At 41.5% G+C, this 21,922-nt stretch overlaps 1 protein-coding gene across 1 annotated transcript in view; it reads right to left on the minus strand.

Annotated features, from left to right (window-relative positions):
* Positions 1 to 10,003, minus strand: part of ITIH5 (inter-alpha-trypsin inhibitor heavy chain family, member 5) — a 55,319-nt gene extending 45,316 nt beyond the window's left edge. Inside the window, exons 1-3 of the mRNA XM_011951619.1 lie at positions 9,915 to 10,003; positions 7,910 to 8,079; positions 6,778 to 6,894 (exon numbers count right to left, since the gene is read on the minus strand). Coding sequence (XP_011807009.1) covers positions 6,778 to 6,894; positions 7,910 to 8,079; positions 9,915 to 9,924 — 297 coding nt within the window. The 5' untranslated portion in view covers positions 9,925 to 10,003. The remainder of the gene's footprint in view (positions 1 to 6,777; positions 6,895 to 7,909; positions 8,080 to 9,914) is intronic.
* Between the last annotated feature and the right edge of the window lie 11,919 nt (positions 10,004 to 21,922).

Here is a 21,922-nt window from a genome sequence, read left to right on the forward strand (position 1 = left end):
CTCAGAGCACTTGATACAGAGCACTGACCGCTCAATGGTAACTACTGTGCCTCAGAAAAATGCAGGATACATTTATTGTTTGTGGGCTGGTAGTTTGGCAGCAAATGTCATTACCCACTATGTGTGAAGAGTTGGGAATGCATATTGTCATGACCAAACACAAGATGCTCCCCAAGTTCATGGAGCTTACAAATTATTCACCTGTGAGGTTACATATGAAATATCCAAATAGCTCTTGGGAACCCGATTTTGGACAGTGAGGGAGAAACCAATGTCCTAGAGCATAAAGTAAGCCTGTGAGTGAAGCACAATTGACATGCAGATCCCAGTTCTCCTACTTGTTCATTCACGTTTGCCCTCATTTTAACTTGACTAATTCATGTTTGCCCTCATTTTAACTTGACGATTACAGTTAAGAAATATGCTTGTTCTTTACCCTCTAAAATTGTCAACCAAATAAAAATTGTCAACCAAATAAAATGGAGAAAGGAAGACAAGCTTCAAAGGCTATATGGGAATCCAGAATTGGCACAGAGGGACACAGAGTATGGGAACAGGTTTGGAGACCATTAAAGTATGGAAAACATCTGGTAAGTGATCCATTCGTCACTGCTTGGTTGCCGAAGAGGGTCCCTTAGCCAAGTTCTTTAATATGAATGTGAAAGTGGTAGATCGAATTCTATAGATTAGGAAAAGGAAAGACAAGAAAGTGGACACCATGGTCAAGGAAAAACATACTCTTAATGCTCCCAAGGACTACATGTCTGTCTGCAAATGTCAACGCTTTAAGCATGCAACTAACAAGAAAACAAGCCTTCCCTGATTACATTTTTCTCCCCCTATTTTTTTTTCTTTTTCTTTTTCTTTTTTTTTTGGCTCTTCTCAGCTCCCATTCTCACCAAGAAGTTTTAGCTCAAATTGGGAGGTAGAAACCCTATCTGACCCGACACCAGAGCCATCTCTCAACAAACTTACCTGCAAAAGCAGCTGGGAGGGAAAACAGCAAAGCCATGTGCCAGCAAACCTCAGGCAGCTCTGTTGCTCTTCCCAAGCTGGGCAGGTCCTGGCTTTCAGGATCATGTTCCCATTGGGAGTAGGACAAGAACCAAAAAATGCCAGAGGCACACAGCTTTGGGGGCTCCCGAGGTGCCAATATACCCCTTACTGAGTATATTTTTTTAAGGTTGAATGGTTTTTACAACTTTTTCTAAACCAATGGTTCAAGTAATTATTAAATGCCAACTATGTGTCCTACATTGCAATAAATGCAGCGAGGTCTTTCAGGCCCGCCAAACATGAGAGGAGTCAAGAACATCGGGAATAACAGTGAATGATTCTTAATAGAATCCACGTGGATGCATGACAAATGTCCCACACTGCCAAGCCTGTTGACACAATATGAAAGCCCTTTGCTTGGGGTAATTGTCCTCTTCACCAATAGACATAACATCACATACAAGACTCTTAGAAGAGCCAGCTAAGCTTTTCACTGAGTACTGTGGCCTTGGAGAAGCTGAGAATTGCAAAAATAGTCAGCAGTTTTCAAAACCACTCAAAGCAGCGAGGGGCTTTCGAAATTGCTCAGACACGTGTTTGGCTGGTCTAGGGTGGCTCTCCTGGAAAGAGGCCATGCTGAAGCTTCGAAGCCAGCAGAGTGCATGCCAGACTTTCAGCGGCTAGCAAGGAATGGAATTTTAATATCCAGGAATGAAGGAAGAGGGGAGAATAACAAATGATCTGACATCTGTTATTACATTGCTCTTGCATCATGCAAGGAAATCCCTGCCTTCTGCAATGCAGCCTTCTCAACTGGGTCTTGAAATGTAAGACTGCCTTGACCTTATATCCATTTGCACTTCTGCCAGCTGCACACGTGTGCCTTCTTACCGCAATCACACCGTTACTTGCACGGTGCATGGCTTGGTTCTCAGACTTCAGACCTGGGACTAAAGGCTGCTGACACCATTTATTAGCCAACTCATCTACTTTTGCAAAGTCTCAGTTTCTCCATCAGTAAAATGGGGATGACAACCAAATTATTTTAAAGATTGAAGATTCTTGTATTAAATCATTCACATAATACTCTTAGCTATTTTGGAAATCTCCCATGCCATATTTTTAAGAAGTGCCCGAATTATTTTATGATTAAAGGTACATTTAGGAGACCCTGATTTAGTTCATTAGTTTTTCTCTGGACAATTTGGGGCAGGGTTTATTTTTCTGAGGGTTATTTGGCAAGAAGATTCTTGATCATTCTCCCACAGGAAGTGGAAGGCAACCCTGAGGCACTGGACTGGACTAGGTTTGGGGCTAAACCCTGAAGTGACTCTGGCATCTGAGATGCATTTCGTTAGTTACTAATATGCTTGATGATTTTTTCATAAGTTTATTGAATCTTCTTATTTCTTTCTAGTAGTTTGTTTTATAACCTTTGCTCATTTTCTTACATAGGATGAATTTTCATGAATCTGGAACAGTTCTTTACATATTAGTGATACACTTCTGTCTTTTTCCTGTATGCAATTTTCTAGTCTTTTGTTTACTTCTTTTTTTGTTTACAACAAAAATTTAAAATTTTTATGTAGCTAAAGTTACTGATTTTCCCCCTTTGTAATTACTTTTAGGCTTAAAAGTGATTATACTGCTTTTAGGCTTAGAAAGTTTCTTCCCACTTGAAAATCAGTTAAATAAGCACCTGTATTTTTTTTTCTTTAACATATTTTGGAGTGTGGCTCATTGATTACCTTTAGCCTTGTAATCCATTTGGAATTCTTAGCCTGGTAACAGTTTTAAATGTTATAAATTGGCACAGACTTTTTAGAGAATGTTTTTGGAAAATGTACCAAACCCACAAATTAGCTGGTATTCTTTGCCCCAGTAAATCCAATTCTAAGAATCGAATTTAAGAAAATGACAGGGCATACGCCAGAGATTTCTACATGAAGACAGTCATCCCAATGGGGGTTATAATCGCAAAAAATGGAAATGGCTGAAAAGTCTCTAATGGATGGCAGGGTGAATAAATGTTCTGCAGCTACACACTCCCATATGGTAACTATTAGCCACATATAACTATCCAAATTTAAATTTATTAAAATTAAATAAAATTAAAAATTCAGTTCCTCACTTGCATTAGCCATACTTCACTAGCTCAACACCCATATGTGACTAGTGGCTATTGTATTGGACAGCACAGGTGTAGAACATTCCCATTCTCATAGAACCTTCTAGTGAACAGTACTGCTCTATGACCATTAGAATCAGGTTTTTAAAGAATATTTAACACCATAAGATACATTCATGATATGGGGGTGAATAAAAACATCAGAATACAAACTATTTGGTAGTCACAGGAATTCAGATTGGTTGCAGTTAATTTAATCATAAATATCTTCAGCAAGGTATGTTTGTTCAGAGGAAACACAAACCCTGGCCCCCCAAAAAAAAGCTTTTTTTTTTTTTTTTTTAGAAAGCAAAAGAAAGAACATCTGAAGATCCATAGGTACCTAGGAATTAAATGAGATGCCTGGGGAAACCTAGTACAGGGCACCCACTCAGTAACTGTTTAGTGATTCAAAATCCAAATGGGAATTATCATACTGATCACATGTCAGCCTAATTAACCCTGTATTCTGTGGCCCACAATGGTCTTAAAAGAAGCCATGATTATTCTTCTGTCAGCATCTATCATACAGTCATCAATGTCACAAAACAACTTGATCAACAAATGGCACTTAAGAACTTGTAAGTACATAGGGCCGGACGCAGTGGCTCAAGCCTGTAATCCCAGCACTTTGGAAAGCTGAGGCGGGCAGATCACCTGAGGTCAGGAGTTCGAGACCAGCCTGGCCAACACAGTGAAATCCCACTTCTACTAAAAATACAAAAATTAGCTGGGCATGGCGTCGAGCACCTGTAATCTCAGCTACTTGGGGGAACTGAGGCAGGAGAACTGCTTGAACCCGGGAGGTGGAGGTTGCAGTGAGCCAATATCGTGCCATTGCACTCCAGCCTAGGTGACAGAGTAAGACTTCGTCTCAAAAAGAAAAAAGAACTTGTAGCACATAATGCAAATAACTTCACAGGGAATTTGGTAAATAAGGAAAGGCTGTGTGGCCTCTAAAACATCAATAAATATCAGCCACTATAAGAGAAAGCTTCACTTTGGTGTAACGAAAACTTTGGGAAAATCTTTGGGAAACTTACAAGTAACTTGAGCCCTAAGGGACTCTAGTTTGGATTTTGCAGACACGGACAAAAAACTGAAAATCCTAAAACATCACAGAAGAGATTTGAAAAATAACTTAAACATTTTCTTTAGCTTCCCAGTAAGAACTAAAAGCTAAACAAAAGGGGTTTTAAAAAAAATCTTTAAAGGAGCAGAGAGCAAACAAAACCATGAGAAAAAAATATCTGAGAGAAGATGCAAATTTTAAGAGGTAAGCTCAGCATTTGGGACCACTTGTGTCTAAAGGATGTTGGTCACGGCCAAAGAGACACCTGAGAGGCTGCGCATCCCCTTTGCAGCTTAGGGATGCTCTGGCAAACCTTCTACACTGTGTGCAAAGCAGAAATACACCAGCTCCTAAAAGGACTGCAGTCCAGCTTCGAGCCATCTGGGCTGCCCAAACACCTCCACCCCTGAAACTGGACTATAGTAATCCCAGATTTTAACTCCCCCAGGGACCTGACAGAATCTAGCCCAAACCTTCTCTAGAGGAACAGACCATCATCCTAGGCCCCAAACTATTTCTACAAGCAGATTTTCAAATATTATATTCAGCATTCGATCACTGCCAATGCAGAATACCGTACCTGGGAAAAACTATCCTTCATTCGATCACTGCCAATGCAGAATACCATACCTGGTAAAAACTATCCTTCATTCGATCACTGCCAATGCAGAATACCGTACCTGGTAAAAACTATCCTTAAAGGATAAAAGTAAAATAAATCCTTTTCAGACCAAGATAGAGAATTCTTTTAAAAAATATGCTCATGGATGACGTTCCTCATGCAAAAGAAAAGGAACCCCAGGTGGAAAGTCAAGAAAGCAGAAGGAAGAAAATGTCAAAAATGGAGTTTTCCAGTTGCGCTCTGGACAAGCACATGATGTTAAAGAACCACTAAAAGCTGATTCACAAAGCAAGGTTATTTTATTTTCCCCCTACATGAGTTAGACATTATATTTGGCTATCCTCTAAAACAAGCTTGTCCAACCCCCGGCCCCTGGGCCACATGCAGCCCAGGACGGCTTTGAATGCAGTCCAATACAATTTCATAAACTTTCTTAAAACATTGTGAGTTTTGTGTGATTTTTTTTTTTACCTCATTAGCTATTGTTAGTGTGAGTGTATTTTATGTGTGGCTCAAGACAATTCTTCTTCTTCCAGTGTGGCCCAGGGAAGCCAGAAGATTGGATATCCCTGCTCTGAAAGAAAACAGTTAAACCCTAGTCTCACATCATATTTTGGAATATGTTTTTGCTCTATTGGAGTGTAGGAAAACCAGATGCCATGTAGCAGATACAGATTTCACTGCTCGATTTTTAAAACATAAATGGCCAAAGAAGCCATTTATAAAGTCGTAGATTGAGAAAAAAAATAGTTGCAATAGTTTATCAGATAGGAGTAGGTTCAACAGCACGTGAGGTGCGACCTAGAGGCGGACACGGTGGGATAGAGTTTTTACGAGATTCGAGATAGTATCTCACTCAGTAAATCACAAATGCATTGTGAATTGATTTAAAAAAATGGAATAGGCTGGGCGTGGTGGCTCATACCTATAATCTCAGCACTTTGGGAGGCTGAGATAGGTGGATCACCTGAGGTCAGGAGTTTGAGAGCAGCCTGGCCAACATGATGAAACCCTGTCTCTACTAAAAACACAAAACTCAGCCAGACGCAGTGGTGGACGCCTGTAATCCCAGCTACTCAGAAGGATGAGGCAGGAGAATCCCTTGAACCCAGAAGGCAGAGGTTGCATGCAGTGAGCTGAGATCGCACCATTGTCCTCCTGCTTAGGCAACAAGAGCAAAACTCCATCTCAAAAAAATAAATTAAATAAAATAGATAATGAATTTTAAAAGACAAACTAAGAGATTTACGTTTTCGAAGAATGTAAAGATATTAGCTGGTCTGGCAACCAGTAGCTCTGTTTTCTATTATGTGAGTTTGAAATGTATTGTAAATGCAAGATTCTGACATTTATGATACCAAAATAAGAAATAGTCTTTTCCAGTGGTTTGCAAGAAAAGTATAAACAGTCGTATTTTCAGGAATCTAATTTTTCAACATAAACTACATGACCCCCGAATGTCTCCCCACCACCCAGGAATTTTAAGATTCATCCTAAATTTCGTGACAACATCAGTCCTGATTTACTGAGACCTGAGTTCTTTATTCTAAGGAGGCTTCCAGTGATTCTATTCCACTGTTCTCAGAGGAATCATCACTGAACAGAATTATTCCATCAATGATCGTGCTGAGGACTGGCCCTGTCGATGTATTCCTGTCTCACTTACATTATCCACTCTGCCAGTGCCCTTTATTTCAAGGGGTTTCTACAGCACGTCCCCTCCGCTCTCTTAAAACCACCATGCTGAAATGACAGTTCATGTCAATGACTTAACTGAGTCTGCTCAGGCAGGCTCTCCATAGGCAGGAATCGCTGGATGGTAAAGCTGACGTTTGGCATCTACTGAACTTTATTCGCAAAGCAAGTCTTTGTCCCAGGCAAAAGCGAGAGAGAATAAATGGGCAGTTGGCACGCACTCACCTGCCGGAGTTTGGTTCCCACCATAGAAGCACTGCTGTCAAGCACGAATACCACATTCTTGGGTAAAGGAGGAAGGTCTTTAGGAGCAAAGTAGTGCACAAAATAGCCATTTAGAACCTGGTAGAGGGAAAAGAAAGTAAAAACGGTAGTACCTAGAGTAAGGAGGAAAAATATCTGAAGTGGGTATTCTATGGAATTTCTAAAAGTTAAAGCATGACACAGAGCTTAGGGTCAGATTCCACACCTGGAGTAGAATTATCTAAGCCCCTATCCCTCCAAGAGAACTCACTGCTAATTTAATCTGTATAAGGGTAGACTCTTCCCTTTAAAATTGATCAATGATGACTACCAGTTCAAGTTTAATTATCCATCCCCTGGACCTTTGCTACTTGAGAATTCTGCTTCCTTCACTATCTGCTTTTTTACCAAGCATCTTACAAGCTGAGACATCAAGATTCTCTACATTCTGGATGCAATTAATAGGTTTTAATATCCCCACCCTGTCTCTGGAACAGTAAGACCTAAAGGAAAATGAGCAGTCTCTTTTAATTAAAATGGAACATGGACCAAGTGCAGTGGCTCATGCTGGTAACCCCAGAGCTTTGGGAGGCTGAGACGGTCGGATCACTTGAGGTCAGGAGTTTGAGACCAGCCTGGCCACCATGGCAAAACCCCATCACTACTAAAAATACAAAAATTAGCGGGGCATGGTGGTGGGGTGCCTGTAATGCCAGTTACTTGGGAGGTTGAGGCAGGAGAATCGCTTGAACCTGGGAGACAAAGGTTGCAGGGAGCCAAGATCGGCCACTGCACTCCAGCCTGGGTGACAGAGTGAGACTTGGTCTCAAAAATAAAATAAAATGGAACATGAACTAAAATTCTAATTTCATCTAAAACACCACAGAGAGCTTGATATTACAGATTTCACTTGCTCTGCAGATTACTGAAGCCAGAAATAGGTACCCTCACCAAAAAAATACCACTAGTCTCTTTGAAGAAATATTTTGGGTTAAAACAAATTTACTAAGAAGCAGAAAGTTCTCTCTCCCTTAGGTAAATACTGGAATCCACAGTCTGAGTCTATCCAAAGTATCGACCAACCAATGTGAAATAGCAACAACAATCCCATTACCTGGATGTCCCCAATGCTCTGTTCTCTGTTGACGTCATATCTAATGATAAAGTCTCCCAAAACTCCATTCTGGGCAATCTTGGCCTGTTGTACTACACTAGGTTTAAAAATGATGTTGGCAAACGTTTCATTTTGGTTGATGACAGTAGATGGGGGAGGCCCAGAATCATCTGCAAACAAGACAGAAACATAATTAATAATTTATTTTTTCCAAAAAGAAATAAGAACTGTTTGGTAGACACAGAGTTTTAGATTTCATTTTATTACAGGCTTGTATTTCACAGGAACTTCTAAGACTGTACTCATATATCACAATGTGACGAATATGTCATCATGTAGTTCCCCTCTTATGCCTCTTTCTGAACCTTATGAAAAATTTTAAAACACACACAAGTAGAGAGAATAGTAAAACGAATCCCTGTATCCATCACCCAGTTTTAACAAGCATCAGCATGTTACCAATCTTTAGTATCTGTTTTTATCTACTCCCCGACCATTTTTTCCTCGAGTATTTTAAAAACAAATTCCAGACACCATTATTTCATCCATAAATACTGCAGTATGCCTTTACCTGTAAGAACTCTTTTACTAGCATAACCACAAAACCATTATCACAAGTGACAAAATTAATGCTCAATGCCCTATTATTATCTAATTCTCAGTTTGTATTGAAATTTGTCTGATTCCCTAAAGAAAGGGTCTTAGTATGGTTGATTTGTTTGAATCAAGATCAGAACAGAGTCCCCAGTCACATTCCATTTTTGTTTCTTGCTTCTTTTAATCTCCAGTGTCTGCCTCCACCTCTTTTCTGATGCTACATATATGTGATAAATCGCTGGTCATTTGTCCTACAGGATTTCTCTTTTTCTGTATTCCTTTTTTTTTTTTTCTTTTGAGACAGAGTCTCACTCTGTCACCCACAGTACAATGGTGCAATCACAGCTCATTGCAGCCTCAAACTTTTGGACTCAAGTGATTCTCACTTCGGCCTCCCCAGTAGCTGGGACTACAGGCACGTACTAGCATGCCTGGATAATTTTTTGTTGTCGTTTTTTGTAGAGACAGGGTCTTGCTATGTTGCTCAGACTGGTCTTGAACTCCTACACTCAAGCTATCCTCCTGCCTTGGACTCCCAAAGTTCTACAAGTATAGGCGTGAGCCACCACGCCCAGCCTGTGGCTCATTAAAAAAAAAAAAAAAAAAAAAAATTCTCAAAGCTTTTAAACATGAAATTCAGCATATAAATTTGAAATACAGAAAGATAAACAGATAAATGGATGTTATGTAATTTATGAAAACCTAGTGCGATGACAGATTAAGCAAAGAGCATCCCATCTTTTACTCCTGACCTTCATTTCCTGTTAGAACACAGAGAATTATTTACCAAACTACTCACGTTTATAAACTCAAACAACACTATATGTATGTACTTAGCAATAAAAACCCAAAGGATGAGGTCTGCATGCACCACGGAAAATATGAAAACATAAACAAGAATTCTTAATCATAAGGGCATGTGGAGGCTTTTTATCCAGATATTGAATCAAAGCCAGACTTAAAACTGCTGCAAAGCCTCTGATTATCTTTTTAAATGTACTCAAGTTGATAGCATGAAATAGGCTGACCAGCAATTTCCCATCTCCAATTAGCAGAACGAAAAAGGAAATGAGGCGTTAAGTGGCCACAGTAATTTGTATTTAAAAATAAACTTCCTTTTGCTGAGGGTTTATTAGACACAAAAGTCAAAGGAAGTTTAAACATTTCCTTTAACAAAACAGACAATTATTTTTCAGAGACAATTTAGGTGTAACCTTAACAGGAACCACAAGGTAGAACAGATTCTTCTATTATTTGCACTTATCAAGGACAGGGATTTTGGAAGTGATCAGAGAGCCAGCAAAGAGAAAAGTTTATTTTTGTAGGGAGACAGTTACTATAAGAGAGAACATGCATCCACAGATCTGCTCATCTGAAGGAGTTGGGAAAATCCAGACAGGGCATGGACAGTTCCGCATGGTTGGGGAGGCCTCGGGAAACTTACAATCATGGCGGAAGGCAAAGGAGAAGCGATGCAAGTCCTCACGGCGGCAGGAGAGAGAGAGAGAGAGACGTGCGCAGCACCAGACTTTTAAACCATCAGATCTCGTGAGAACTCACTCACTATCACGAGAACAGCAACGGGTAAATTCACCTCCATTGCCGCTCCTCTGACACATGGGGATTACAATTCCAAACGCGATTTTAGTGGGGACACAGAGCCAAACCATATCAATTTCCAACCTTAACTATATAAAATAGAAGGAGGGGCCAGGCGCGGTGGCTCATGCCTGTAATCCCAGCACTTTGAGAGGCTGAGGCGGGTGGATCACCTGAGGTCAGAAGTTCAAGATCAGCCTGGCCAACATGGAGAAACCTCGTCTCTACTAAAAATACAAAAAAGTAGATGGGTGTGGTGGCTGTAATCCCAGCTATCAGGAAGCTGAGGCAGGAGAATATCACTTGAACCAGGGAGGCAGAGGTTGCAGTGAGCTGAGATTGCGCCATTGCCCTCTAGCCTGAGCAACAAAAGCAAAATTTCATCCCACAACACCCCCACCCCTGCAAAAAAAAAAAATAGAAGGAGCAATTAAATATCCAACTATAAACACAAGTCAAACTTGGGATACCACAAGGCAATAAAAACAAAAGAACTAATATTGCTATTTAAAACATGGTTAAACCTCACAGTCTTCTTGAAAATATCAGATACAAAAGGGCATGTTCTCTCTGCTTCCGTCTGCATAAAGTTCAAGAGGAGCAGGAAACATCCATGGCAACTGGAATAGAACAGTGCTGGCTTTTGAGGGCCAGCTACCGACCGGGAAAGAGGACATGGTAATTTTGAGGAAGGGTGAAAATACTTCATGTCTTGATGTGGAAGGCAGTTGTATGAGTGTACACCTATGTAAAATTTTATCAAGCTGTACACATGACATTTGTGCCCTTTATGGTGTATGTACACCCCAGTTATTAACATTTAAATTTATTGTTAGCAAAGTAGATTAAACAGGCATGGAACATAACAATGTTATTTGCCAAACCGACCCCTCTCTGTCCACCTTAGGATGAACGTGCATGGGCATTTGTTAAATGAGGATTAGGTGTGTCCAGAGCAATTCCGGCCGGCAGAATTGGGACCAGGGAGAGAGTTTCTGGGAGGCACTTTTCAGCGCAGTGTCAGTGAACCCTAAGAAAGCTGTCCTGTTGGGATCGGCCGCTTTCACAACCCATCTCATTAGAAGGGCTCAAGTGAACCCTGGAATAATCTCCCCCACGAGGGTGTAGAGCAGTTCTCACAGTGTGATCTTGAACCAGCAGCATCAGCAGCAGCTCCTGGGAACTTGTTAGAAATGCCGATTCTCAGGCCCACTCCAGAAACTAGGAGTCAGAAACTCTGGGGATGGGACGCCGCCATTTGTGTTTTAACGAGCCCTCTGGGTGATTCTGGTTTTTGCCCATAGAAAATAGGTATGTATCCCACACAGGGTCTGTGTGCCTTACACATAGAAAAGAGTCAATAAAATGTGTTGTACTCAATTAGGCAGCACTTAGATTATCTCTAAGATTCTACAATAATTAGATTAGACTCTCTTTATGCTGCCAGCATGTACCTACTTAGTCTTGCTTCCAATCTGTCTCGTGAAAATGCTTTTCACAAGCTCCCTAAATTAATACCATTCATGGCTGAGTAAGAGCACCGGGGATTAGAAAGTATAATTTCTCTCTTCATCATTCACTTGACTAGGCTCTTTGATATGGACCATGAGGAAGGATACTGTATGATTATGCTAGTTTCCTAGTGACCTCTGGTTTTACTAGTTCATGATGAAAATTCATGAGATTCATCTAAATGGGCTTATTTTACACACCCAAAGAGTGGGTTGATTCTCAGTTTGGTTACTCACCAAGGAGCCTGGTTCCTGAGGCCAACCACCACCCAGTAAGAATCAGACAGTAAATGTGACCCAATAAATTTTTCACTACCTTGTTTTTTTGTTTGTTTGTTTTTTTTTTTTTTTTTTAAGTTTACTGGGAGCAATTCCAGAGGAGCATCTCTGGAAAATAGAATCGTCTTTTTATTAAGGGGGGGAAAAATCTGTTAAGTAGGTTTGTATGGGCTGTTCCACCGTTACTGACCAAAATCCCAGAGCAGAAGAACATGACTTTGTTTTTCCTTGCTGTGAATGGGGGCTCACCCTGCTGACCGCCACAGATATTTCCTAAGCACAAAAATGAGTGTCACCTGCAGGGTCCTCAGAGTCGCAGGTTAATGAAGACCACAAGGAAAGAGATTGGTGCAGACCAAAAAAGAGGAAGAATCTGACCCACCTGTCTAATGAGAACCCATGTCTCTTTCCTCCTTCGTGTTCTCTCCTTCCTGCCAACTTCTAGGGCGAACTGGAGCAGCTGCTCCAGTTTGGGGGAGGCCAAGTTTTCTAATGCCATCTTCCTGTCTTCATGCAGGCATTGGCGGTCCCATACAAGAAAACCCCAGGGCCACACAACTGCCCTTCCTGCCCTTAGGAAAATTCACTCACGCTCTTCTTCCACTCACTGACTCTTCCCTGCCTCTCAGGCCACCAGGGTTCCCAGGGGGCTCTCTTCTTTTCTAAAGCCCAGTATTTTTGAGCAAGAAGCTTTGTGTTATCTTTGCAAACTACAGAATACCAAAGAGAGTGGGCTCTAGAGTGTGACTGAATCAAAACAACTGACTTACTATTCCTGAGCTTCAGTGCCACGTCTGTTACATGGGAACAATTCCACAGTCATAGAATCATTGTTGAGATGAAGCGAGATCTCATATGTAAGGTGCCCGGCGTGGTACCTGGCAGACAGCAGGTGCTCAATACATACTAGCTCCATCCTCTTCCCCTTCAGAAGTAGTTTCTTGTACTCTTTGTCCATTATGAAAGGCAATTTATAAAGAAAAAAATGCTCTTTGATAACATACAGATCACATTTTGTCATGAGAGTTTTCGCTATACCACTGAAAGCTTGATAAAAACAAATAATATTTCAAAAGGACAGACACATAATAAACATTCATAACAGGAAATTCAATATATCTACACATTATACATATGTCAATATACTTACATAAAGAATAGTCTTTAAAAAAAAATCTTTACAAAGTATAATGAAGTCAGTAGCTGTCTGAAAGTCCCCTAAAATCATATACAGAATTTTGCACGTAAGCGTAAATGTACATTTTTTTTCTGAAGAAAGGATGCATTCATTTTGCCACATTCTCCAAGGACTCTAAAGAAAGTTAAGAACCATGCCTATAAGTGCCATTAAATATTCCTCTGACTGATCCTATTGGGTGATGACAAAGTAATTTATAGCTTGTGCATCAGAGCTGAAGAGAAAGTTGAGAACAAAACATATGTCCTTAGTGATGGCCTGATGCACGGATGTTGGTCACAAACATACAGTCTTTTCCTAGACAATTATCACGTGGGGAAAATTGGCAGCCAACTGCTGTGTAAAATGTCTAAAGGTGAAAGATTGAGGAGCAGAGCCCCGTGCTCACAACCATGGGCTGGAAGCGCCATCCTCTGGGTCGATGGGCAGAGGGATTTCCTGGCCTCTGTTTCCTGAGGGTCTGGGTTTTGGCTGCTGTGGGAGAAAAGCAGCCAACACCTGGTGCATTGACAAAAGGATTTCCCAACACACACTGTCTGCTCATTTCCTCTTTAGAAAGAAGCTTAAATTGTCTATGTTTGTTTATGAACCCTGCTCACCTGGGATCCAACGAGGCAATTTCTTAAATATATGGAGGTCAAAAATACTGTGAATAATTGGAGCACTACGCTCTGAGGGTAGCAAATAAAGACAAAATTCAAGCAAATCAGCAGAGGATTGAAAGAAAAGCTGGTAACACAGAGGCAATGATGACAAGAAGGAATTTGGTTAAATGCCTTCATAAGTCTCTCACTATCCACAGTTTTCTTTTGGGAAAGGATTTTTCTTCCCCTTACATGAATGTTTGGTATTTTAAATCCTTTTGGAAAACAGTGTCATATAGATATGATAGCAACACATAGCACAGAATACTAACTCAAATTTACAGCTGAAGGGATTCAAACTCACCTCTAGTATTCTATAGTTAAGTAGATGTTTGCCCAGGTTTCTTAGCAAATCAGCTTTCTTTGCTGCTTATTCAATGCTCTTCCTTCTTAAAATGATAGATTCCCAACTCTCAGTTTCCATATTTGAAAAACTTCCCAAGAGAGACTATGCATGAAAACATGTACAACTACCTCACCCAGCAAGCACACATTCTAAAAGTTAACCCTTAAAAATATGCATTCTCAGGCCAGGCACAGTGGCTTATGCCTGTAATCCCAGCACTTTGGGAGACCGAGGTAGGCAGATCACCTGAGGTCGGGAGTCTGAGACCAACCTGACCAACATGGAGAAACCCCATCTTTACTAAAACTACAAAATTAGCTAGACATGGTGGCGCATGCCTGTAATCCCAGCTACTTGGGAGGCTGAGGCAGGAGAATCACTTGAACCCGGGAGGCAGAGGTTGTGCTGAGCCAAGATCACGCCATTGCACTCCAGCCTGGGCAACAAGAGTGAAACTCCATCTCAAAATAAGTAAATAAATAATACATTATCGGGTCAGGCACAGTGACTCACGCCTGTAATCTCAGCACTTTGGGAGGCCAAGGTGGGCGGATCACCTGAGGTCAGGAGTTGCAGACCAGCCTGGCCAATATGGTGAAACCCCGTCCATACAAAAAATAGCCAGCGTGTTGGTGCACGCCTGTAGTCCCAGCTACTAGGGAGGCTGAGGCAGGAGAATCGCTTGAACCCAGGAGGCGGAGGTTGCAGTGAGCCAAGATTGTGTCACTGTACTCCAGTCTGGGCAACAGAGTGAGACTCTGCCTCAAAAAAAAAAAAAAAAAATATATATATATATATATATATGCATTATCCCTTTCTGCCATCACGTTGTGTCCATTGGAGACCTCAAATACTAGCTGCTCCAAGCATTTGAAACTCAACCAAATGGAAGCCCACCAGAAACAATGGTACAGCAGCCAAGGAATATGAGACTGAGAGACTTTTGTTAAACACCTTTACAGTGTTCTCTGGCCCGCAGGCAGAGCAGGGGCTAATAACCGAGAAAAGTGGAGTGGCACTTGGTGCAGACACATAGTGCAATATAATTCAGCCTTAAAAAGAAGAGAAATGTTGACATGTGATACAACAAGGATAAACTTTGAGGACATTAGGTCAGGTGAAATAAGCCAGACACAAAAGAACAGATACTGTATGAGTCCACTTACATGAGGTATGCAAAGTTGTCCAACTCATAGATGAGACAGAAAGGAGAACAGTGGTTATCTGGGACTCCAGGGGGAAGGAGAGATGGGGAGTCAGTGTTTAACGGACACGGAGTTTCAGTCTGGGAGATGAAAAAGTTCAGGAGATTGGCAATACACCAGTGTGAATAGACTCAACACTGCCAAACACTTAGAAATGACTAAGATGGGCCAGGCATGGCGGATCACACCTGTAATCCCAGCACTTTGGGAGGCCAAGGCAGGTGGATCACTTGATGTCAGGAGTTCAAGACCTGGCCTGGCCAACAGGGTGAAACCCTGTCTCTACTAAAAATACAAAAATTAGCCAGGCCTGGTGGCGTGAGCCTGTAGCCCCAGCTAGTGGGGAGACTGAGGCAGGAGAATCACTTGAACCCAGGAGACAGGTTGCCATTTTTAAATTGCCAATTCTAAGTTCTGCAAAGGCAGTGACAACATCTTAGACGTCTGTAGATTCCAGGAACCTTGCACAGCACCAGAAACGTGAGAGTTCACTTCCAGCTTGCGGAACGTTGAGGATGAAAATGATGAAACGCGTTAGCACGTAGCTGGACAGATGGAGGGAGGAGCGCTTCAAGGGAAGTGATGTTTCTTTTCCCGAAAGGGTTCAGGGGTGTGGCTGATGCTCTTGGTGATCTGCATCACGTCCCCCGACCCACCTCTGGTTCAGCCACAGCAGTGGTGGCCCGGGTCATACACACTGACAACATCCACCTCCCACAGCAAGCCAAGGCAGTAGGAAAAAGGAAGAAAAGGAGTGAAACCTCACAGTAAAGAGGAGGGTGGCTCACCAGTATTGGGCTACAGAGAAAAGCCAAAGCCTCCGTGCCACACTCTTGGGTTGACCGAGCCACAGCCAATGTCAAAACAAACAAGATAACATGGATTTTCATACTGGATTAAAAACCAAAACACAACCAACTGTGGGGCCAAATGATTCATACCTGAGTAATTTCTGTGTGAACAATGCTGGAAACCCTCACATAACAACCAGATTGTTTCCTGGCAAAGGTACAGAGATTTTGCAGAGGCCAAACAGGGTCTTGCCCTTCCAGCTGCAGAGCAGAGACTGAACCCAGGCCGGGACCCTGGAGCTGGGGGTTTCACAACCAGTCACAATGCAGCCCTTTAATGGGCAGAGTTGTCCCATTTAGCAAATTACAATACAGAATGCCTGGTTACGTTTGAATTTCAGATAAACAATGAATAATTTCCTAGTACAAACATATCCTGAATATTGCACAGGACATACTGTTTCTCTGAATTCAAATGAAACTGGGCATCTTATATCTTACCTGGAAACCCTAGCTAAGGGGGATTTATCTAGATTTTTCTGTAACCAGAGTCTTCTGGAACCAAAGTTAGTTATTACTTTTGTCTCTTAATCCCTGCTTCATGACAACATAAGTGCTACACCTAAGATCTGGCAAAATTTACCAACGTAAGCCAAGAAAGCGCTGAAAACCTGATAGCACTGTCATCACCAACAGCTATTTCCCCTCAGTTCCTTCAACAAACACGTACTGAGCACCCATTCCATGCCGGGCGCCACATCAACCGAAGCCTTCACAGCAAAGGCAGAGTCATGATGCTCACAGAGCAAAGAAAGACATTAGAATAATTTTAAAAACAGGAGGTGGAGGCAAGGGGAGGGAGAGCATTAGGACAAATAGCTAATGCATGCGGGGCTTAAAACCTAGATGGCGGGTTGACAGGTGCAGCAAACCACCATGGCACACGTACACCTGTGCAACAAACCTGCATGTTCTGCATATGGATCCCAGAACTTAAAGTAAAAGAAAAAAAAAAAGAAAGCAAATAAGAACATAAAGTAAAAAAAAAAAAAAAAAAATTTAAATGGATTCAATTCAAGCCATTCTTGGGCATCAGGTGAAATGGAGGACACCGGGCTAGTCTCCGGCCAGGGAGACTTGGCCTTACGGGGTATGTGGCTGGTCAGTAACCCGTCCTCAAAGAGAGCTGCAGTGTCAGCCACCAGGTCTTCCAAATAAAAGGTCATAAAGCTGCATTTCCAGTGGTTCTCTTCTTTCCAATGACGCTTCCACAGTTCTTAGGATTATTTGAAGATTGACATTTAATCGGACACTTACATAGGAGTGATGTGATTAAAAAGCAAGCCATAAGTTCGGTGGTATCCAGTCCTGCTATTTGCCTTCCCACGCATGTGAAGGACCCACAGGAACTGCCAGAGGACATAGCAAACTGACTTCCAGGGCATGTGGAGGGAGTGGGATTCTGACAACCTAGAATGTAATTCTTTTCATTTTTAACAAAAGTCAAGGTGAATCTCATAGAACATGAAATTAACCTTTTTTTTTCTTTGAGACAGATTCTCGCTGCTCTGTCACCCAGGCTGGAGTGCAGTGGTGCGGTCTCAGCTCACTGCAACCTCCGCCTCCCAGGTTCAAGTGATTCTCCTGCCTCAGCCTCCCAAGTAGCTGGGATTACAGGCGTGGCACCACGCCCAGCTCATTTTTGTATTTTTAATGGAGATGGGGTTTCGCGATGTTGGCCAGGCCAGTCTCAAACTCTGGCCTCAAGTTATCCACCCACCTCGGCCTTCTAAAGTGCTGGGATTACAGGCCTGAGCCACCGCACCCAGCCATAATTAACCATTTTAAAGTATACAAACAAATAGCATTTAGTACATCCACAATGTTGTGCAAACACCACCTCTATTAAGTTCCAAAACATCTTCATCACCCCAAAGAAACTCTGCAACCATCCAGCAGCCACTTTCCATTTCTCCCTCCTCCCAGCCCCAGGCAACCACCAATCTGCTTTCTGTCTCTACGGATTTGTGTGTTCTGGACATTTCAGCTAAATGGAATCATACACATATGACCTTTTCAGTCTGGCTTCTTTCATTTAGCATAATGTTTTCAAGGCTCCTTCATGTTGTAGCATGTATCCATGTTGTGGCATGTTTCCATGCTGTAGCATGTGTCTGTATTATAACATGCATCCATGTTGTAGCATGTATCTGCATTGTGGCATGTGCCCATGTTATACCATGTATCCGTGTTATGGCACATATCCATGTTGTGGCATGTGTCCATGTTGTACCATGTATCTGTGTTATCTCATGCATCCATGTTGTGGGATGTGTCCATGTTGCCCGGGTTGTCACATGCATCCATGTTGTAGCATGTAGTCATGTTGTAGCATGTATCCATGTTGTACCATGTATCCATGTTGTAGAGTTTGTCCATGTTGTAGCATGTGTCCACGTTGTAGCATGTGTCCATATTGTAGCATGCATCCATGTTGTACCATGTATCCATGTTGTAGCATGTGTCTGTGTTGTAGCATGTGTCCATCTTGCAGCACATGTCCGTATTGTAACATGCATCCATGTTGTAGCATGTGTCCATGTTGTAACATGTATCCGTGTTTCATTCCTTTTCATGCCTGGATAATATTCCATTGTATGCATAGATCACATTTTGTTTCTCCATTCATCTGTTCAGGAGCATTTGTGTTGTTTCCACTTTGGGGCTACTGTGAATACTGCTACTGTAAACATTCCTGCACAAGTATTTAAGTACCTGCTTTCAGTTATTTTGAATATATACCCAGAGGACTTGCTCCATCTTTACATCAATGACTCTCAATCCTGACTATACCCTCTGGTAACCTAGAAGGGTTTAGAAAGAATTCCAGACAGCCCACTCTAGACAAGTCCTACCCTAGACAAGTGAATTTGAATTTATTAGGGTGGGGCTAGGGAGCTGTACTTTTGGGTGTGATATTCTATAAATGTATATTAAACACTTAAAAATCTATAAGTAATTTTAAAAATTTTAGTTATTTGTAAAGTTAAGAATAATGCTGACTATTTTTTCTGCCACTCAACAGGTATAGTCATATGACTTTCATGGTTTATTCTTTCTATTCCTTGCATTTAAAAAAAACAGTTTTATGGAAGTTTAATTTACACACCATAACATGTACTCATTTTAAGTGTACAATTTACAGTGTACCTGGCATAGGTGCTCAGTACGTGTTTGTTGAAGGAACTGAGGGGGAAATAGCTGTTGGTGGTGACAGTGCTATCAGGTTTTCAGCATTTTCTTGACTTACATTGGTAAATTTTGCCAGATCTTGGGTCTTGCTAGATCTCTTGCTCGTTTTAACTTTTTGAGGAACCTTCAAATGTTTTTCTGCTCCATTTTACATTCCTACCAGCAATGTACAAGGATCTTAATTTTTCCACATCTTCCCTAATGCTTGTAACTTTCCTTTGTTTGTTTCATTACAGCCATCCTATAATGTGTGTGAAGTGGTTTTGGTTTACATTTTCCTAATGACTAATTGTGTTGAGTACCTTTTCTGATGCTTTTTGGCCATTCGTATGTCTTCTTTGGAAGGACGTCTGTTCAAGCCCTGTGCTCATATTTTAATTGGATTGTTTGTCCTTTTGTGGTTGAGTTGTAAGGATTCTTTGTATATTCTGGATACTAGACTTCTATGAAATATATGATTTGCAAATATTTTCTCCTATTCTGTAGGTTGTCTTTTTAGAATGTATTTTTTTAAGAGCATAACCTGATACTCTATCTCTTTCTTTCATGTCCTTAAGTGCCAGACACTTCTCGGTGACGAATCAGATGGCAGGAGAACATGAAAACAGTTACAGAGGTCTCCCCATTCCTAGAGTTAAGATTTCCTTTTAATGTTAGGTTAGCGCAAGGTCTCATAAATCCCTCAGTTTTGACAGATGTGAGGAACTGAGGTTACCAAGGAACCCCAGGTGGCAGCTTGGAAACGGGGTCAAGCAGCCCAGGGGAAAAAAAAAAGAGTTTATAAAACAAAGGGGTCGGAACTAAAGCGGAATATTGCTAGAAAACAGGACATCACAGTCTAGACCCCAAACTTGATTACCCGTTGCAATCACAAGGGGATCTTTTTAATAAAAATACTGACACCTAGTTTCCATCTGCAGCTATTTGATTTCATTGGCATGGGTGAGACTTGAGCAATAGATTTATAAAAGCTCCCTGTGGATTCTAACAGGCGGCAAAGTTTGGGAACCACTGAGATTGGCAATGGAGCCGTCAAACCACAGGGATGAAGGCTGACGCTAAGCCAGACTTGGAGCCTCTTCTCTCAGTGTGGGGTGGGGGTTGGAGCAGGAGGACTGCAGGAGGGGCAAGTCCCACAAGTCCAAGAAGCCAGAGAGGGAATCGAGTACATTTGAGAAGCTCTTTTTTGACACCCAAATGTCCTGAACGATCATGCTTTTCTCCAAAAGAAGATGAGATACCTAATTTAATGAGCTTAAGACTGTATTACAAAGACTGCATCAGCCCTTTGACCTTGCCTGTTGGGATTTCTCCATCTCAGGTCTCCATGTGGAAGAGGAGAAGCAGGAGATGGGAAGAGGTTGTTTCAACCAACCACATAATTCTATGTTGGCCTGTATCTGAGGGTGAAAACTTGTCGGTGGAAAGAGGAACAAAATACATTTTAACAAGGATCCAAAGTCAGAGTAATCTGAGGGCCCCATGAAATTGAGAAACAACCTTGTTTAATTTTTTTCTTTGTTTTTTTTTTTTTTTTTGGGACCAAGTCTGACTCTGTCGCCCAGACTGGAGTGCAATGGCACAATCTCGGCTCACTGCAGCCTCTGCCTCTCTGGTTCAAGCAATTCTCCTGCCTCAGCCTTCCAAGTACCTGGGATTACAGGCATATGCCACCATGCCTAATTTTTGTATTTTTGGTTTTGTTTGTTTGTTTGTTTGCTTTTAGTAGAAATAGGGTTTCACTACGTTGGCCAGGCTGGTCTCGAACTCCTGACCTCAGCTGATCCACCCGCCTTGACCTTCCAAAATGCTGGGATTACAGGCATGAGCCACTGCACCCGGCCCAATCTTGTTTAATTTAAAAGTTGCTTCTGTAGGTCAAGATTTTGACATAGTTAATATTCCTAAGGTCTGCTGGAAAATCCAAGGGAATAGATCTCAACCTTTACTGAGCATCTGAATTACCTGTGGTGATTTTTTAAATGTAGCTGAAGTCTACAGGGATGGAGAGTGGATCAGTGGTTGCCTGGGGCTGGGGTAGGAACAGGATGTGACTGCAAGTGGGTACAAGGATTCTTTTGGGGTGGTAGAAGTGTTCTAAAATTGGACCATGATAATGGTTGTACAATTCTGCTAATGTACTAAAAATCACTAAATTTTACACTTAAAATGAGCAAATGTTATGGTGTGTAAATTAAACTTCCCTAAAACTTTTCAAAAAGCAAGGAATAGAAAGGATAAACCATGAAAATCATACGACCACACCTGTCAAGTGGCAGAAAAAATAGCATTATTCTTAACTTTACAAATAACTAAAAATTTTTAATCACTCACAGATTTTTAAGTGTTTAATATACATTTATAGAATATCACACCCAAAAGTGCAGGTCCCTAGCCCCACCCTAATACATTCAAAATCACTTCTCTAGGCCAGGGTAGGACTTGTCTAGAGTAGGTTGCCTGGAATTCTTTCTAAACCTCTCTAGGTTACCAGAGAGTATAGTCAGGATTGAGAGTCATTGATGTAAAACCACAACGATAATAAAATAAGTAAGGTATCCTTTTTATCACTTGATTTATCTCATTTTATT

Source organism: Colobus angolensis, unplaced genomic scaffold (assembly GCF_000951035.1).
Source record: "Colobus angolensis palliatus isolate OR3802 unplaced genomic scaffold, Cang.pa_1.0 Scaffold321, whole genome shotgun sequence".
NCBI classification, from domain to species: Eukaryota; Metazoa; Chordata; class Mammalia; order Primates; family Cercopithecidae; genus Colobus; species Colobus angolensis.